The following is a 19446-nucleotide window of genomic DNA, read 5'->3' as shown; positions in this document are numbered from 1 at the left end:
GAGCCGCAGGTGGTTGTTACGCTGGGCCCTTTTCTCCTCCCCTTTCTTTCTTTTGCCTTTTTTCCGCCCCCTCTCAGCGGCCGTGGTGTCGGCGGCACTTCCCCCTGCTTCCTCCTCCCTCTCCAATCGGGAGGGAGGGAAGGCGACTCCGGCTCTTTCCTGCCTCCTTGCAAACTTCAGCGGGACTCTGCTGAGGCTCCCCGCTGAGCGCCTCGCCTAACCTCCCGCGGCTCCTCCTCCCCGACATCTCCCTCTCTCCCTTCCAACTTTCTCTCCCGGGACTGACGAGCCGGGGAATGCCCCCTCCTCCGGCTGGGAACGCCGCCTCCCATTTCCCGGGATCTCCTGGGAAGCGGCTGCTCGGACCCACATGAACCTCTGCCCCGAGTTCCCCCGGACTCCCTCCGCTACAGACACCGGCTGAGCCCAGGCAGGGCGAGCCCCTCACCGCCCCTTCAACATCCCCCTCCCCTCGCTCCTTCCTTCCTTCCTTCCCTCCCTCCCTCCCTTCAGCCCGGACAGGAGCCAGAGCCCTTTTTCCTTCCCCCTCCACCCCGCTGTCCAGGATTTTTCTTTGTGTTGGATGAAGACTGTGGAAGAAGGACCGCCGAAGGGCTTTTGATCGCACCCCCTACTCGGACCGGCAGGCGGGCAGCAGCCAGCCAGCCAGCCAGACCGACGCAGGACGAGGGCGGAGAGAGGAAACCTCGCACAAACCATGCCTTTTCACAAGAGGACTGTGGAGCCCGTGAAGATGTGCCGGCTGGACGAGTCTGCCGGAGACGAGGCGGTCGGGGTCTCCGGAAGATGCGGAAGCAACCCCGGGCCGGGGGAGTCGGGGCGGGCGCCGCAGTTGTTGACTGGCGCTGCAGGAGGACCCGCGACGGCCGAAGGCGACGGGGTTGTGGCCGGGGGGCTGCTTTTCACTTCTCTGGAGCAAGTCAGCGCTCACTCCCTGGTTTTCCTGCTCTGGCAGCTCTCCGACCTCTCCCGTTGCGCGGGGGACATCTTCGCCGAGATAGAGGGACAGGCGGTTGCTCTGGGTCGCCGGGCTGCCCGTCTTCACAGCAGGCTAGACGCTTTACAAACCGCGGCCGGGAGGCTGGACCACCGCAAAGTATTAATCCGTAAGTTTCTTCTGGTGCTCTCTGCTCAGTTTGGGGGAGGGGGTGGGGAAAGCTTGGTTAGGAAAGTGGAGTCCGAGCTGAGTCCTGCTCCCTCCTGCCCCCTGGCGGTGTCCGACAGAGGTTCCGCTTTGGAAGCTCAGATTTGAACTGCTGGAGAGGAGTAAGGATTTCCAGTAAGCAGTGGTAAAAACTGGGAGACAGTTGGCAGACAGGTGTTCGCCTCATGTGATTCCCTTATCTTCTCCGATTAGCACTTACGGAAAAATCGTGTTTGCATTTGAACTTTTGTTTTGCTTTGTTTTGTTTTGGTGTAAGTGCATGTGGGTGAACTGCGTGTGGGAATCGGGTCTTCTTCCTCATTGCCCCATTCCTCTCGTCTGTCTGCGTGGGAGATTGAGGCAGGTAGACACTTGGAGCATCGTAAACAGCGAGGAGTTGAATCAGGTCTAAGGAAGGGCTCAAAGGAAGGGCGCACGGAAACCTGCCTGGCCAGGTAGAAGAAGAAGAGAGGGTGGGATGTATTTCCAGAAGAACTTCTTGGAAGTGGCTTCTCTGATTGTTTTGTTCCTTGGACATCAAGAAAATTCATTTGGAAAATCTCTGGGCATTTCAAATTGTTTGTAAATATTCCTCTTCCCCTCTCACCCCCCCCCCCCACTTTGTCCTTTAGAAGTATACCACACTCCCTTACTCGTAAATCAAAGTGCATTTACTGTTTTTTTTTTTTTTTTTTTACACTTGGTGTTAAACTTTAAAACCCCAACATTGCTTAGTTACAAGTATTATAGATTGTAAATCCAGGACCTACCAATTCTTTTGTAATTCATAAGTCCCTGACATTGAACTCACCTCCTGAAATCTCATTCATGTTCCCTCCCTGACCTCTTTTCAGCCCTGAAAATCAAGTTTGTATCATGACATGGTGATCTCTCTAAACATCACATTTCATTTCAGCAGTTCAATGGACTCTTTCGCATGAAGCAATTGGAATTTCCTGCTGGCTCAGGGCTATGAAACTTTCAGTGGGGTGTGTGTGTGTTTCTTTTTTCCATTTTGGACTTTGCCATAATCCTAGTATAACCAGAAGTATCTTCGGTGGGTAGACTGATAGCCTAGAAGAGAAGGGAAGAAAGAAGTCTTTTCTGTATATTACGCTTGCTCTTAGAACCAGTGTCGCGTCTTTTAGAGGGGAACCTCAAAGAGCCTATGTAAAATACTATTTCTATTAGAATGAATTTATATAGAAAATTAAGAATGCAAGGTCTTTTCTCTACTGCTATCTCTAGAACCAAGATTGGTTCCAAATTTGTTTTAACATCCTTTTTCTTTTGAATATTATTTGAAGATAATTAAATACCGAACTTTAAAAAATTGCACTGAAATACAAAAGCTAACTAATTACACTTGGAATTTTCACACATAAATAGTATAGTATCCGTGAGATAGGTTTCTATGGTGCATCATTTTCCCTGTTTGTAATAATGTAAGGTAATTGTCAAATACAGCTGGAAAACCTTTGATCAATATGATGATATATGTTATGAATAATTCTTTATTTTGGAGGAAAAACTTGTGCTAAATCTCTTTCTTACCCTTTAGTATAAGTTTGAGGAAGTTCTTTAAGAGTAAAAAAGTGCTCATGAATGTGGATGCAGGATCTTCTTTCATTATTACATTTAACACTGTTTTTTGCTTGCCCTTTTCTAGGGCGATGTGTTTATCAATTGGAATTTACACATTTGGTATATTATTAGATGAGTTAAATCACAAAAGCCTATTTTTGGTATCAAAGAACATTTCTAGATAGTAGAATCTTTTGCTAGTTTAATTATATGCTCAGATGTGTCTCCTTTTCTTTGCCCCTTTGCACCCATGCTTTTATTGCCAAAATAATGATTTTAGAAAAGGGGAAGGAACAAATTCACGTGATAGCTTTCTTTTTATATTTGAATTCCCAAAACGAGTAAAAAGATTGTATTTAAAATAGAGTAAATTAAAATTATTCAGCTTCCACAAATATTTTTAAATTTCAGAAGTTATTTCATACCAGAAATCCTGGATCATGAAATTATCCTGATCAAGCAAGAATTTAAACAAAATAATTTAAATCCTGAAAACAGAAGTACATTTAGTTAATTTGCTTATTTGTTCTTCCCTGCTATGAATTTTTGTCTTGGTGATCTTTTGATCTCACCTGATACTTTATATTTTATTATAGGTTTTGTGGTTGACTTTTAGCCCAGAAATACATATTAATTTGTTAAATAATTTATAATGTTTGCCTCCTTAACCTGTTAAAAAGGTGTCAGCCTTTGCGAATTAACTGCACTCAGTCAGCATTTGTTAAATTCTTTAAATGCACGTTTAGGTGAATGTATAGATATGCGTCTGTATACATACAGACAGACATTTTAATTGAATTGAATTCAACAACATTTATTAAGCACCTCCTATGAGTTAGGCACTGTGCAAACTACTGTGGATACAATCCCTTTACCTTTATGTCCATACCCTTTAGGAATTCTCAATGTAATGGGCAAGACAACACACAAAAGGAGGCTGAAAAACCTAGAGAAGGGAGGTGATGGGGACACCTGGGAGCATCTTATTGGACAAAATTGAAATCAACCAGAGGTGTAGATGCAAAGTAGAGATCTGAACTGCAATTTCTGTCCTCTATAAAAGAATTCTGTGGAAGTAGTCTGGTATTTCATCCTCCATCCCTCCAAATCAGAGAGAGGAGGCTAAGGTAGGTGATGTCAATATAGAAGGGACATTTTATTCCATGGAGTTGAAACCAGACAGAGAAGCAAACTCAAAGTAGAGTAATAGTTGTCTCTGTTACCATAGAAGAATTCACATTTTTTATCTTTTTTATGCCAATATCACATTTTCTTTAGTCTTTTCTTGTGTAAGTATTACTTTCTTTTGGAAAGATTTTAAATAATACCATTTATTTGTATAGTGATACAGGGAGAATAAAAATAAAATCTCCCAAAAGTAAAAAAAAACAAAAACCCACAGTTAACTCTTAATTACTTCTTTTTTATTAGATAAACCTTTAAAGAAAAGTTAAAAAAATTCAGTTATTAAGCATTTTTTCTCCCTTCTATTCTCTCTGAAGAATAAAGAAGCAAAATTATTGTAGCAATTAAGCTCAGTTAAGCAAAACAGATTGCCATATTGGCTATTGCATCTCATTCTTTATATTAACTCATCACTACTGTCAGGAGAGAAATAGCATTCTTTATCATCAGTCCTCTGGATTCGTGATCAGTTTCAGTATTTATAAAAATTCTTAAGTCTTTCAAATTTGTCTGTTTTCATAAGGTTGATGTTGTAGAATAAATTGTTCTACTAATTTTGCTGACTTTACTCTGCATCAGTTCATTCAAATCTTCTCAAGTTTCTCTGAGATTAAAAAGAACTTCTAAGAAGTAACAACATTTATTTGAATTTCAATCATCTCACCCCAGCTTCTAGAGAACTTATTAGCCAAAAGCAAGTAGATAGCAAAAAGCCTGAACAGTATATAAACTGGAGCTAAGTGGTGCAGTGGTTAGAATGGCAGGAAGACTCTGAGTTGAAATCTGGCCTCAGCTACTTATTACCTATGTGTGACCCTGGGAACATCACTTTACCCTTTTTGCCTAAGTTTTCTCATCTGTAAAATGAGCTGGAGAAGGAAATGGTAAACCACTTCATTATCTTTGCCAAGAAAACCCCAAATGAGGTCATGAAAAGTCGGACACTACTGAACAACAGCAAAAACAAATGAGCCCTTTTTGACAACTACCAAAAAAGAGGAAAGGAAGCCCATCAGTATTTCTTTTAATACAAAACTGGGATACTTTAATTGTTGACATGACTCTACCTTGTGGGAGTTTAAATCATATTCTGCATATTGGAATACTGATTTTCATTCTAGTAGGCATTTCTTAGAACTCTATAATTAGAAAACTATCGTTTTTTGGTACTATACTTCAAAGAGCCTTCATTTAATTGATGTATATATTCATTGATGGAGATTGTAGTATCTTAATAGATAATAAAAGCTAGCACTTATTTAACACTCTTAAGGTTTGTAACATGCTTAGATATCTTAAGTTGTCACAGGACTAACTTTCTGGCTTTTGAATGCCTGATACATAGTAAGCGCTTAATTTATGCCTAGTTGTTGGGAATGGGGAAATCTGTTATTTTTGGTGTTGTTAATGTTGTGTCAAGAATTGTAACTACAGAAATTCTTAAAGAGTTAATAATATGTTTCCCCAAATATCAGCCAGATAAAATGACTTAAGACAAAAACAATTAGGAGGCAGTATTTTATAGTGAAAAAAGTACCAGCTCTGAAGGTAGAAAATCTGTTCAAATCCTGACCTTGCTATTTGTTTCACCTCAGATGCATTCTCTTAATCTGAGTTTTCTCATCTGTAAAATGAAGATGTTAGGCTAGATGGGTAACAAGGTAAATCTTTTTCATCATTCTATTGAATTTTGAATTCATCATTGAATTTTTAATCTGCTGTTCTGTGCATTCTCTTCAACTTCAGCCAAAAACCTCTTTAGCTTTATCAACAAAATTAAGCCTTATTAGAAGTAGTGACAAGTAAAAAGAGGTCTGAATGAAAATACTTCAATTTTATCACGTCTAAAAATGAGGAACTTAGCCTAAATGGTCTCTAAGGTTCCTTCCAACTCTAAATCCTGTGCTATGATGTCTACTCTGCAGAGATTAGGAACAAACTTGGCTACTTGTGGGACAAAATAAAGGTTCTATCCAGCTAGATGGGTGATGAAAGGAAGCCTAGGGAGAAAAAGCACTGCTAGCATATCCTTCATCTAAAAGATAATTAAGCTTTTAACCTGAGACAGTATAATTGTTAAAGATTGTGTATGCAACTTAATGGGTTTTAAAGTACATTACTGACTTTGTAAAGCTATTCCTTATACACTATATTAATAAAGAAGACCAAAAAAGTGAAAGATTATTACCTCTTTTTAATATTGTTTCATGAAAAGAAGCAGACAGATACTTACCTAATGTGACATCATGTTTCCCCTTCAATCTCTAGGAAGTTTTCAAAATAGATTGGCAAAATTTATTTTGTTTTTCATAATATGTACATTTATGTGTACATAATCTCCATAGTTTTTCAGAATATTTAACTTTGTTTTGAATTGACCATATCTTAGATCTGGAAAAAATTTGCAGGAAGGGCCAAATACCCATAGGAATATAGTTCTTTCATTCCAACAAAAGATAGGATTCGCCAAACTACTGGGGGTTACTGTTTAGATAGTGTTTGGCTTTTTCTAGTATGAAAAATATAAGTAGTGAACACATAGAATGTGTATATCCATATGCATTGTCTATATATCCTACGCAAAATTTCACTGGTATAGTGGAGTCCAGTTAAGGAACTTCTTTTTAGCAAAAAGAATCAGCATTTGCTCTGGACTTAAAGTTTTAGAGAGTAGCTAGTATGGGTTAAAAGCAAGCCTGAAACCACATTTTTTTCTTTTCTTTTTTTTTTTTTTGTCCATGAAACTGTAAACTTTCATTGTATGCAGCTAAGATTTTTTATTTTTGTAATAATAGCTTTTTATTTTTCAAAATATATGCAAAGATAGTTTTCAATATTAACCTTGCAAAATCTTGTGTTCCAAATTTTTCTCCTTCCCTTTCCACCTCTTGTCTACCCTAGACAGTAAGCAGTTCAATGTAGGTTAAACATATGCAAAGCTTCTAAATATGCTTCCACATTTATTGTGCTGCACAAGAAAAATCAGATCAAAGGGAAAAAATGAGAAAAAAAAAATAAGCAAACAACAATAAAAAAAAGTGAAAATACTATGTTGTGATCCACTTTCGGTTGCCATAGTATTCTCTGGATGCCGATAGCTCTCCATCACAAGTCTCTTGGAATTGGTCTAAATCACCTCATTGTTGAAAAGAGTTAAGTCTTATCACATTTGATCATGACATAATCTTGTTATTGCTATGTACAATGTTATCTTGGTTCTGCTCACTTCACTTAGCATCAGTACATGTAAATCTCTCTAATCCTTTTTGAGATCTGCCTGTTGATTGTTTCTTATAGAGCAATAATATTCCATAACATTCATATACCATAATTTATTCAGACCTTCCTCAACTGATAGGCATCCACTTAGTTTTTAGTTCCTTGCCTCTATAAAATGTGTTGCTACAAACGTTTTTGCACATGTGTGTCTTTTCCTCTTTTTTATAGTCTCTTTGGGATATAGACCTAGAAAGACACTGCTGGATCAAAGGGTTTGTACAGTTGGATCATTCTTTGGGCATAGTTCCAAATTGTTCTTCAGAATAAAACCTTATCTTCTTGACTGTCCCTAAACTATCTTTCCAATATATCTTACTTTGTTAAGTGTATATGAATATATTGTTTATATAAATGTGTATGTTTACAGATGTGAGATACATAGATATGTATACATACACATATATCCATATACATGTACATATACCTATGTGTGGGTCCATATCTACTATAGATTTATTTTTATGATTTTTATCTCCCAAGATGTAGCTAATAATGAAAGAATTACTAAACTTTATTTTATGTCTTCTAAACTAAAAATAAAAGATCAAATTTCATTACAGCATAAGGTAATGAGTTTTTTTTTTTTTTTTTTTTTTTTAATGAGAATATGGAGTAGGGAGACAACAGAATATAGGGGAAAGACTTTTGAAGTTAAACTCTCTGGGTTTTCTCCTGCTTAATTAGCTGTTTGATCTCAGGCAAGTAATTTAAGCACCTTGGGTCTTCTATACATATAAAGTTAGAAGATAAGAATAGATATAGAATTTTTATGTGGTGAAAGCTAAATGCTTGCTAAGTTAGACATTTACTAATAGGATTTCTCTATTTTTAGAAATAGGGGGAAGGGAGGGATAAGTGTATGGGTATATATTCTACAACAAATCCTTACTGGACATTGCACCTTGAGTTCACAGTATTCTTCCACTTAGATTTATTTTTTGGCACATCAAATGAACAGCACTATTTAAATTCTATTATCCAAAGAAATCAAACCTTTAGAAACAGTACACCTGTTTATCATTAAATATAGCTTCTTTGTCATCATGTCATCCTATATATTGTTTTTAAGTGACAGCAGTATTATGAACAAAAGAATGTGCTTAAAATGTTCCATCTTCATTTTAGGGAAATTGGTAATCAATTCAAATTGGTAAAGGAGGTCAGAAAAGAACCATGAAATGAAAAAATTGAGTGAAACTTTAGAAATCATCCCTTCATTTCTGATACCAGCTCAAAGCTTCTGTTTTCTCATGTGTTAAAATAGAAATCATAATCCCTTCAGTATTTGTCTTACAGAGTTGTGGTAAAGCTTAATGAGATAATGACCATAAAGTGTTTTGCAAACCCTAAAGTGCTATAGAAATGTCAGATGAGGAGAATGAGAATCCCAAGCAATGAATTGACTTGCCCAGAGTCACAGTCAGTTAACAGGAGAACTTGGACTACACCTTAGTTCTCCTGAATTCCAGTCCAGTGCTCTTTCCACCACTCTAGGGAAAATTACTTCTGAATTAGGAGTATATATATATTTATATCAAAACACAAATCCACTAAGTGTTACCAGTGTCTAAGCATTTAAAACATTTCCATTTGACTTAGGAAAACTGAATGATTCCCAAACACTTATTATGGTCTACAGATTAATGTTTAAGTGGCTGATTGTTAAGGAGTTATCTAATTTGGTCCTATGTTGAAGGTCAAGTCAAACTTTTTTTTTTTTTATTGAGAGTAGTTGTTTCCAAGGTAACAACATAAAAAAAAAAAAACTGGAATAGAACAGAAAGAGAAACTAGATAGTGATTGAAGATAGTTAAGGAAACAGAACATTTTGGCAAAATAAAGACATTCTTTTCTCAGGGTACTTTGGATTTAAGGAAAATTTATGTTAAAGGTTTTTATCTTAAAATGTTTCTTGCTCTTAGTAGGTGCTTCACTGGATATTGTTTTAGCTTGTTTTAGCAAGATTCCTGTGGGAATTTAGTGGGTTTGTGAACTTAGGAAAGATAAGTCTTTATTGTTACTAATGTATAATTGCAATTTAGCATTTCTTCCAGTTATGAATGTAGTCAACAAAATATGATTCTAAGAAAAGATTCGTAAGGTTTTATCAAATTTCCAAAGAGGATCTATGACACAAAATACTTAAGAAATTCTGTTTTAGAAGTTTAGTGATATAGTCTTGATTTTATTCACTTTTTGCAATTTGAAGCATAGTTACTAGGTTGGTGTTGGTTATGCAATAACTGGTTTGCAGCTTGTTTTCTTATGCGTTGTAAACTTCTAGCTATATATTGCAAAGTGACTTTTTTTCCTGAGAAGTTGAACTTCTGAGATAGAGTACCTTGGGTGATTTTTTTCTGGAGCCAAGGCCATAGGGTCCATGTCTCAGCCACATAGTTTCTCTGTAATGTAGACAGCACATTTAAACACTCACTGACTTAAAAGTTTGATGGGAACTAGTTTTAAATAGTAATATTTTGAGAACATTATGTAACTTTATTTGAAAAATTATATTTATATGTATATATATTTTCAAATAATTCAAACTGATGCTGAGGCATTTTATGGAGAATATGTCAGAGGTTGAAAAAGGGAACCTAGAGGTTCTAGGCTTTGGTTTCAGTGCTTTGATCATAACAATTTCCTAGATTCAGCACATTCTGTTTCAGTAGTGAATAATTTTTTAAGCAAGGATTATTTTTTAGATATAATTTGTAATATGGATCATAACTTTGCCAGAACTGGGCTTTGCTGTACGTCTGTGGAAAATTTTGGCTTGATTCTGTTGCTTTCTTGGGATATAGATTGTTTTGTTATTCTAGGATCTTAGGGATACACTTTTGGCTTCAAGCTTTCAGTGCTCTCAAAGTCAGTTTTTTGCACCCTTGAAAAATCATATATATATAATTATACATGTTCATGTATTTATACATATAAATCCATATATATATATATATATATGATTATATATTTTCATACCTTTTGCTCCAAATTTTTTCCACCTTCCCCCCAACCCTTCCACTAGCTGGCAGGTAGTCCAATACATGATACATATGTTAAAATACATGTGAAATCCAATATATGTTTGCATATTAACATAGTTATTTTATTGCACAAGAAAAATCAGATCAAGAAAGAAGGAAAAGAAAAACTGAGAAAGAAAACAAAATGTATGCAAATAACAATAGAGAGAGTGAGAATGCTATATTGTGTTCCACACTCTATTCCCACGGCTCTCTCTGAGAGTGTAGATGGCTCTCTTCATCACTGAACAAGTGGAACTGGTTTGAATCACCTCATTGTTGAAGAGAACCACTTATGTCAGAATTGATCGTTGTATAGTCTTGTTGTTGCCGTGTATAATGATCTGGTTCTGCTCATTTCACTCAGCATCAGTTCATGTAGGTCTCTCTAAGTCTCTTTGAAATCATCCTGAAGGTCATTTCTTACAGAACAATAGTATTCCATAACATTCATATACTATAATTTATTAAGCCATTCTCCGATTGATGAGCATCCACTCAGTTTCCAGTTTCTTGCCACCAAAAAAGGCTGCCACAAACATTTTTGCACATATGAGTCCCTTTCCCTCCTTTAATATCTCTTTGGGACATAATCTCAGTATAAACACTGCTGGATTAAAGGTTATGCACAGTTTGTTAGCCCTTTGGGATAGTTCCAAACTGCTCTCCAGAATGATCTCCAGGATCCATTCACAACTCCACCAACAATGTATCAGTGCCCCAGTTTTCCCACATCCTCTCCAATATTCATCAGTATCTTTTCCTGTCATCTTTGCCAATCTGAACAGATGTGAAGTGGTATCTCAGAGTTGTCTTAATTTGTATTTCTCTGATTAATAGTGATTTGGAGCACCTTTTCATGTGACTACATATAGTTTTAATTTCTTCATCTGAAAATTGTCTGTTCATTTCTTTTGACCATTTATCATTTGGAGAATGGCTTGAGCTATTATAAATTTGAGTCAATTCTCTATATATTTTAGAAATGAGGTCTTTCTCAGATCCTTTAGGTATAAAATTGTTTTCCCAGTGTATTGCTTCCCTTCTAATCTTGTCTGTATTCGTTTTGGTTGTACAAAAACTTTTTAACTTAATATAATCAAAATTATCAATTTTGTGATCAGTAATGGTCTCTAGTTCTTCTTTGGCCAAATTCCTTCTTCCTCCACAAATCTGAGAGGTAAACTAGCCTATGTTCTTCTAATTATAATTTCAGTTGATGCATGAAAGACTTTATGCCAGTATGCCATAACAGTTGATTTATGTGTTTATTTTATTAGATTTATACAATTTAATACGATAAAGAGACCAAGTAATACTAATGTTTTATTTCCTACAGGTCATATTTGCTTAGTAATATAGGTCTCAGAACTGGAAGAAAGGCCTTCAGAGGTTTCTGTAATCTTTTACTATTAATATAATGAGTAGTTATTGCTACCTCCTTCAGTCTCCTATTATATTTTTCCATTAAGAGATCATTGGTAACTTTAGAGATGTTGGAGATCATATGATATACGGGTGAAGAGAAAATGTCTGAGTGAAAGAAGATGAAAAAGGGAGAAGAGTGAACACTTGGAGAATGATCTCATTCTTTTGGGTAAAGTGTGAGGAAAGGGTCTTGATTGAAGGGAGATGGGATTAGATACCTTGAATCTTGAAGAAAAATGGAAATATTTGGAATAGCCAGTGTGGTAAGATAGATGGCAAAACAGGGAAGTGTCATAGGTTTCAGTGGAATAGAAGCTGGCTAATTAGATTATAACAGTGATAAAATAAAATGAGAGGTTTTAAAATTAGATGTTGGATGAAATGTTTTTATGATAGACATGTGTAGTTTAGGAAATTTAATTAACTAGGACCTTTTATATGGATCAAAGACCTTATTTTGAAATCTGAGCACTGTTTAGGTACTGTGTTTAGCTGTTTAGCTATATAGCTTTCCAGATGATAGTTCTACTGTTATGCCCACAGCCTATTCAAGTTTACATTCTTTTACATCCCAATATAGAGAATGCCTTATGCTGTTCAAGTTGCTATCCAAATATCCATCAGAGAGAATTAATTCTAACTAAAATTCGTTGCTTTCCATCTCTCCTTTTAATATATTAAAGCTAGCATGGCTGGAAACTGATATGGTTGATATATGGTATATTTGGGATTAAGCATTTCTGAGTATATAAAATAAGACAAATGGATATAATTTGATATTTCAAGGATATTTTTTACCTTTATCTTCACATATGGGACAAGCATCAACATTTCCATAATCAAAGGATATAATGTATTTAAAATATAATTAAGCAAACTTTCTTTTATATGAAGTCTTGTGATGTAGATGACAAACTTTTATGAGCACTTGGGGATCTATGTATGCCAATTTTTAAAAATTCCAGGGAGGTCATCAATTTAGCTAATTTATGCAAACTAATTTAGATAGCAATCTACTTGAATATACTGTAAAAATAGGAATACTATGAAAGAAAAAAACAAAATGTATTGTTTGGATCATATATATAACATGCTATCTAGAGTAAATGAATGATAGAGAGCTAGCCTTTGAATGTTGCTTTATTTTATATGTCCCTTGCATGATATCTTTCTAATTGTGAAATTCAAAATATAATTTTTAGAAAGGGAATTTGTTTTTCAAAAAATTGAGAATCCTTAATATCAACTTTAAATTAATTAAAAACTGAAGATAACTTATTAGTGTCCTCATCATGCATGCAAAGCACTTTATAAATTATATAAAGCGCTCTGTAAATATTATATTATTATTTCTATTGGATATTATTTCTAGTAGTTTTTAGTTCATAACATTCCTAATACATAAGTTTCATAAAACAAATAGACCCTAAAATTATTTTAAGAGGGAAAAGGGGAGCAGAAAAGTAAGTATGAGACACAAGACAAAAATACTAATTTTTTTTTAAAGAGCCAAAAAATGTCAATTCACTGCCTTTTATCTGAATATAATTTGTGTTGATGTCCTGACTTTCCTCCTCTGAAGATTAAGTAAAGGAAGGTTATTAAACAGCAGGAATTTTACATTAAGCTTCTAGTGTTATATGAGGACAGACAGACATCTGAAGAATATTGACTCCTAGTTGGACACTGATCTTTCATTCTGCTCCAAAATTTGTATTTGACATACTTTCATTATCTGGCTTGACTATTACCACTGTGACTTTCAGTATGTGAGTTAATGTTATGGCAATGCCAAGGGAATCCGACAATTGTCATTAAAATCATTCATTTTTTTCTAATCTTTGATAACTGTTATTTCATGATCAGAGTTTGAACCTGAATTAATGTAAAAAAATTTAATGTAATAATAATAATTTAGATGCTAATCATCAAATTATCTGGTATCTCCTACAAATTTTATGTACTTGAAAGTAAATTTTTTTTTAAAAAAGCTAACTATTTGAGACTCTTAGTTAATGAGACACAAAATGTACTGGTAAAATAGTTTTAAGAATGAAAGCACTTACAGGATACTTTTATGATAGCTAATCTTCTTTGGATCATGTGGAAAAGTATGTATTTTTCTTCAGGAACCTTCTTTACCAAGTATATTGTGATAAATTGAGAACAAAAACATATGAATTATAGTGTATAGTAATGGGTTTGATTTGGTGTTGACATTCATATGTTAAAAAAAAAAAAGTCTTTGTGAAGTCATCCTTTCCTTGTAGGAAAATGAAATCCTTGCTTGGATTTCTAATGTTTCTTCTTTTCCTCCTGTCTTTTAATGATAGTTATAAATAAAAAGATTTTTATGTTTATTACAAATTTGTACTTTTGTTTTGGGGATACATTATATGTAGACGACAACTCTATGTATGTAGGTTAGCAAATAATTGAAATAAAAATATAATAGTTATCTGCATTTGCCTGTTGTTTAATTTAACTGAGTAGTGTATTTCATTAAATATTTGTGTGTGTGTGTGTGTGTTATTGATTGACTAGTTTTGTTTTCCTCTTTATCTCTCGCGAGAGAAACTTTTCCCTCCCTGTCCCTCATACCCATGCCCAGATGACAATTGACTGTTGTCTGTTTTTGGCAACATATGGAGTTTGTTTATAGGAAGCCCAGCAGGATTCAAAAAAGACAGCTTGTAAAGTTATCTCCAACTATCTCTTTTGTTCTTGCTCTTTTGGTAAAAGATGGATAGTGAATCTAAGTTTTAGGAAGTTAGAATGACCTGTCAGTGATTCCTAGCTTAAGAGGGAAAGCAAGTTCTACATAGTCAACTTCAAACAATATGTTTGAGAAATTCAAGTTCTGATTATGGGAGAAGTAGCATGCCAAAGTGGAAAGAAAGAGAAGGAGGCTTTGAATGAGGAAGACATGGGTTCAAGTCTTGCTATTGACATGTACTAGTTGTTTTTCTAGGCAAATCTACTAAGTCCTCAGATAACTTTCTCAGCAGAGTTATAGAACAATTGCCAGCCTGCATTAGGAAAGGGAGTTTCTTCCCCAAGGAGTTCAGTGCATCAGTGAAATCCTAAGTTCTGACCAAAGGGAAAAAACAGAAATATAGATAAAACTTGCTTCTCTACTATTTCAATACTATCTAATAATGGAAGAATCTACTTTCATGAGCTATAAACTCTTAACTCATTCCAAGTAATGAGGAAATTGATGTTTAGGGGATAGGAACTAATATTTCCTCCTTTTCCTTCTAATGAGGAAAAATAATTTGCTCCCTTACCATTTTATTGCTAGTGAGGAGCTAATAATGTTTTATATGGTAATTGAGCAATTCCATCGGGATCACAGTGTTTACTTCCTGGGACTTGTTGTTCTATGCTTAGTGCAGAGTTAAAGCCACCTTTCCTTGCCATCCTCATTCTCAGACCTTACAATGGCTAGTGGAAAAAAGTTGATAACTGTGTTGTACCCTTTGTGTGCTTAGGGATCTCCTGAGATCTTTTTCTGCTCCTCCCTGTCTTGGCTCTCTCTTAGTCCTTAGGTTTTGGAATGTACCCCCAAATTGTACTTCCCCCCTCCCAGGGTCTGCAGATCTCTCTATCTCTCTAAGACACCCCTGGAAAATAATGTACTATGTTATCTTGGCTTTCCAGATCACAGTTTAGTCTGGTTCATTCTTTAGATCTTTGTTGAAGAGGTGTGTGTGTTTGGGCGGGAGAGGAGGGGGGGAGTAGGGAAGAGAAGAGCAGGGAGTAGCTAGGCGCTAATGCTTTCTTTCACAGTCATCTTGGCTTTTAAAAGCCTTTATAACTTGTTTCTAACCTGGCTTTCCAGATCACAGTTTAGTCTGGTTCATTCTTTAGATCTTTGTTGAAGAGGTGTGTGTGTTTGGGCGGGAGAGGAGGGGGGGAGTAGGGAAGAGAAGAGCAGGGAGTAGCTAGGCGCTAATGCTTTCTTTCACAGTCATCTTGGCTTTTAAAAGCCTTTATAACTTGTTTCTAACCTACCTTTCTAGCATCATTACATATTTTTCCTTTATACTAAAAGTCCAGCCAAATTGGCCATTATTGTTCCTCTCTTGTGGCATTCTATTTCCTATCTCCGAGGCTTTACTCTTTCTACCCCTCTCCCTCTTTTGCTTGAATTTACTCCCTTATCACTTCTGCCTTTTGGAGCCTCTGGTTTCCTTCAAAACTCAACTCAAATACAATTCTACTTGGAAGCCTTTCCTGATCTGACCCCATCTCTAGGTCCTAGTGCCTCCCCTCCATTGCAGTTTATTTATTTCATTTTTATTCTCTATTTTTTTTTTTCTCTCTCTCTGTATAGGTTTGCCTCCTCAATGGAATTTAGACACCTTGAAAACAAGAACCATTTAATTTTTGTTTTATATTCTCAGTAATTAGCACAATGCCTGACAAAGGGTAGATTCTTAATAAATGTTCATTGATTAATTGATGAAAGCACAAATATTGTACTTATAAGATCAATTAAAGAGTAAGATCAGTATGAGGTCAATTAAAATTTATTTTTAATCAAATAATGTATTGGTAGGAGGAACAACACCCTCAAGCCTACTGCAGTATTCAATTATGTAAAATTATAATATGCTGTCTATAATTGCCTAATGACTTTTCTGCTTCAGAAAATCACACCCCTTAAGTGAAGGATAACATACAATAATGGGAATAGCTAATTGTTACTAGAAGCAAGTTTACCTGTCTTCTGTTGTTGAGGGGAAGATACCAACAATTGGTAAAACAGCTGGCCCTGGGCCATTATTTCTTGGATTTATCACTTACACCCACTAAGACAAATACATCATTTGTCAGTAGTAATAGAGAAAAGAAAAAAACAAAACAAAACTTGTTAGTAGGACTTTGGCAGACTGTTTTGACATTATACTGTCCCATTAGAGAATTTTCAATGAACCTATCCTCTGTCCAACTAGTGAATGTGCTAAAAATTGAGTTCCCAGAGAGTCTCTTAAACAATTTTTGCTTCCTGTCTAAGAGAGTAAAAACTTGCCAAATAATTCTTAATTAATATACAATATTAAAAGTAGGAAGTAAGGTTCTTGGTTTAAAAATACAAATATTGCTACCAGTTTTTGCTTTACAAATAAATTTGGCATCAGGACTGTTCTAATAGCATAGCAGTACTAGTAACAGAATTCCTATATTTATTTTGTAGTTGTTAAGACTTAAGGTAAAGAGTTTCCTATCTGATTTCCCCTTTTCCAAGGACAACTTAAATGTAAAATATCAAAGGATTTAGAAGTATAAGAGACTTGAGGGGATATCTTGTTCAATCCTTTCATTTTACATATTAAGAAACTGAGACATATAGAGATTGAGTGATTTGCCCACAGATAAACACGTTTTTTAAGAAGAACTCATGAAAGAGCCTGGTTCTGACTTCAAAGTCCATGTTCTTTCCACTGTATGAGCTGATCTCATGGTAACATGAGAAAAACAAAGGAAGACTAAGAAGACTAGAACAACTGATAGAGTATCTTAGTGGGTGGGGATATACCTTTTCTTTCTAGGGCTTTCTTTGTAGTTGGTACTCAAGTCAGCCTTTTTAATGTTTCTAACCAACTTTTTTTTTTTTTTTTTTTTTTTTTTATTAAAGCTTTTTATTTTTCAAAACATATCCGTGGACAATTCTTCAACATTAGCCCCTGCAAAACCTTGTATTCCAATTTTCCCTCTTTTCTCCCACACCCTCCCCTAGATGGCAAGTAGTCCAATATATGTTAAGCATGGTAGAAATATATGTTAAATTCAATATATGCATACATATTTATATAATTATTGTGCTGCATAAGAAAAATCAAATCAAACCAATAAAAAAAAAGAGAAACAAAATAAAATGCAAACAACCAACAACAAAAAGAGTGAAAATGTTATGTTGTAAACCACACTCAGTTCCCATACTTCTCTCCCTGGGTGTAGATGTCTCTCTTCATCACTGAACAACTGGAACTGGTTTGAATCATCTCATTGTTGAAGAGACTCCCGTCCAGCAGAATTGATCATCATTTAATCTCATTCTGACCAACATTTGAAGTGACGAAAGTAGCTTTTCTCAAAAAATGATTATCATAAATCATAAATTGTAGATTGTTGTCTTTTAGATTTTTTTTAAAAAGAAAAGAAATTGGTTCTCAAAATGCAACCTTTCAGCACAGAAATGGAAAACTGTGGAACTGATTAGATGGGATAATAATCTGAGAGAAACTTTACAAAACGCAAATTATTAGGTCACTTGTGTGTTATAGGATTTACTACTTACAGAGTGTTATTTTTCATTATCCCTTTTAAAGAACATGTTCATCTTTTAGTGTAAATCTTCTCCTCTTTTTTTCTTCCCCTTTATCTCAACTAAGCTGAAAATTTACCTATCATTCATTGATGGATCCCAGTATTGATTATTAGAGAAATTTTAATATAATTCTAGTATTCAACAGTGTAGACTCTTTATCTTACTCTGTTTTTCTGACCTAGGCCAGTTTGCTTCTTTTTAGATGATCTTGTAGCCCTTTGCCAATGGACGTTCACCATATTTGACCATATTTGTGCCAGATTTAGTACCAGTGACTCAAAGACTTTTCCCTTGTTCCCCTTTGCAAATCTTGAATTCAAGTAATCCACCAGCCTCAGATTTCCCAATAGCAGGAATTATCCTCTTGTGCGACCATGTTTCTTTTGTTTTAGATCTATTCTTTTTTCATTATTAATATGGGCATAACTTCTCCATAAATTTCTGCTGATGTTTGGATTGTCTACAAATAAATTAGCAACTAATAAAATAAAGTCAAAGCAGTTATAAAATAATTTCCAGGCTTTTAAATACTTTATTTCTGGATATTTATTCAAGTTAAGATTCTATATTAAGGATCAGTTAGTCCTAATTACTTTAATGAACTGCAGTTTTATTTTTTATTTATTTTTATTAAAAAAAACTTTAACACCATTTTATTATTTTTTCCCAATTACATGTCAAGACAATTTTTTTATAATTATAACTTTTTATTAACAGAACATATGCGCGTTATTATTACTTTAATCTATGAACTTATTCTCAAATATTAACTGTATTGTAATATATTTGATTTTCTTTGTAATCCTATGTACTTTATGCATTTAAAAAAACATGATTCTGAGAAGGGTCTATAGATTTCATCCAGTCTTCAAATGGGACAAAAACACTTTAAAAGGTTAAGAATCCCAGAATCAGATATTTTTCTAAGATTGTTTCAGCTCGGTTTTATATTTTGGTGATTTTGTCATTTTGTGGACTCTGTCGTAAATCATTTCCAGGTCTCATTGAGGTCTATCAAATTCAGTGTCTTATTATGTACTGGATGTGTTACTTTGGGCAAGTCAGTATCATTTCTTAGTGCCCTAGGCAATTGTTCAGATTATAAATTGTTGAGAAGGTACCTACCTGCATTGGTAGAGGAATTTTCAAGAATACAGCTAGGTGGAGCAAAGGATAGAGTCTGGAAGACCTAAATTCCAGATCTTACATATTTACTAGCCATGTGATCTGGGCACCTCCTTAAGCCTCTTTGCCACTGATTCCTCAATTATGAAATGGAGATAATAACACCTTCTATCTTGGATGATTGTTATGAGGATCAAGTCAGATAATATTTGTAAAGTGCTTAGCACCGTGCCCAGTACATGGTAGATGATTATTTCCTTTCCTTCCTTTCCCTTTGTCTCTCTTTTCTGAACCCTTATTCTAATGAAATTTAGTTATCT

At 35.1% G+C, this 19446-nt stretch overlaps 1 protein-coding gene across 1 annotated transcript in view; it reads left to right on the top strand.

Annotated features, from left to right (window-relative positions):
* The first annotated feature begins 622 nt into the window (after nucleotides 1–622).
* NHSL1 (NHS like 1) overlaps nucleotides 623–19446 on the top strand; it is a 250760-nt gene continuing 231936 nt past the window's right edge. Inside the window, exon 1 of the mRNA XM_051997842.1 lies at nucleotides 623–1127. Within this exon, the coding sequence (XP_051853802.1) occupies nucleotides 719–1127 (409 nt within the window). The 5' untranslated portion in view covers nucleotides 623–718. The remainder of the gene's footprint in view (nucleotides 1128–19446) is intronic.

Source organism: Antechinus flavipes, chromosome 4 (genome assembly GCF_016432865.1).
Source record: "Antechinus flavipes isolate AdamAnt ecotype Samford, QLD, Australia chromosome 4, AdamAnt_v2, whole genome shotgun sequence".
Classification (NCBI taxonomy): Eukaryota; Metazoa; Chordata; class Mammalia; order Dasyuromorphia; family Dasyuridae; genus Antechinus; species Antechinus flavipes.
Note: the sequence above shows the minus strand (reverse complement) of the source record. Positions and strands in the feature narration are given on the sequence as shown.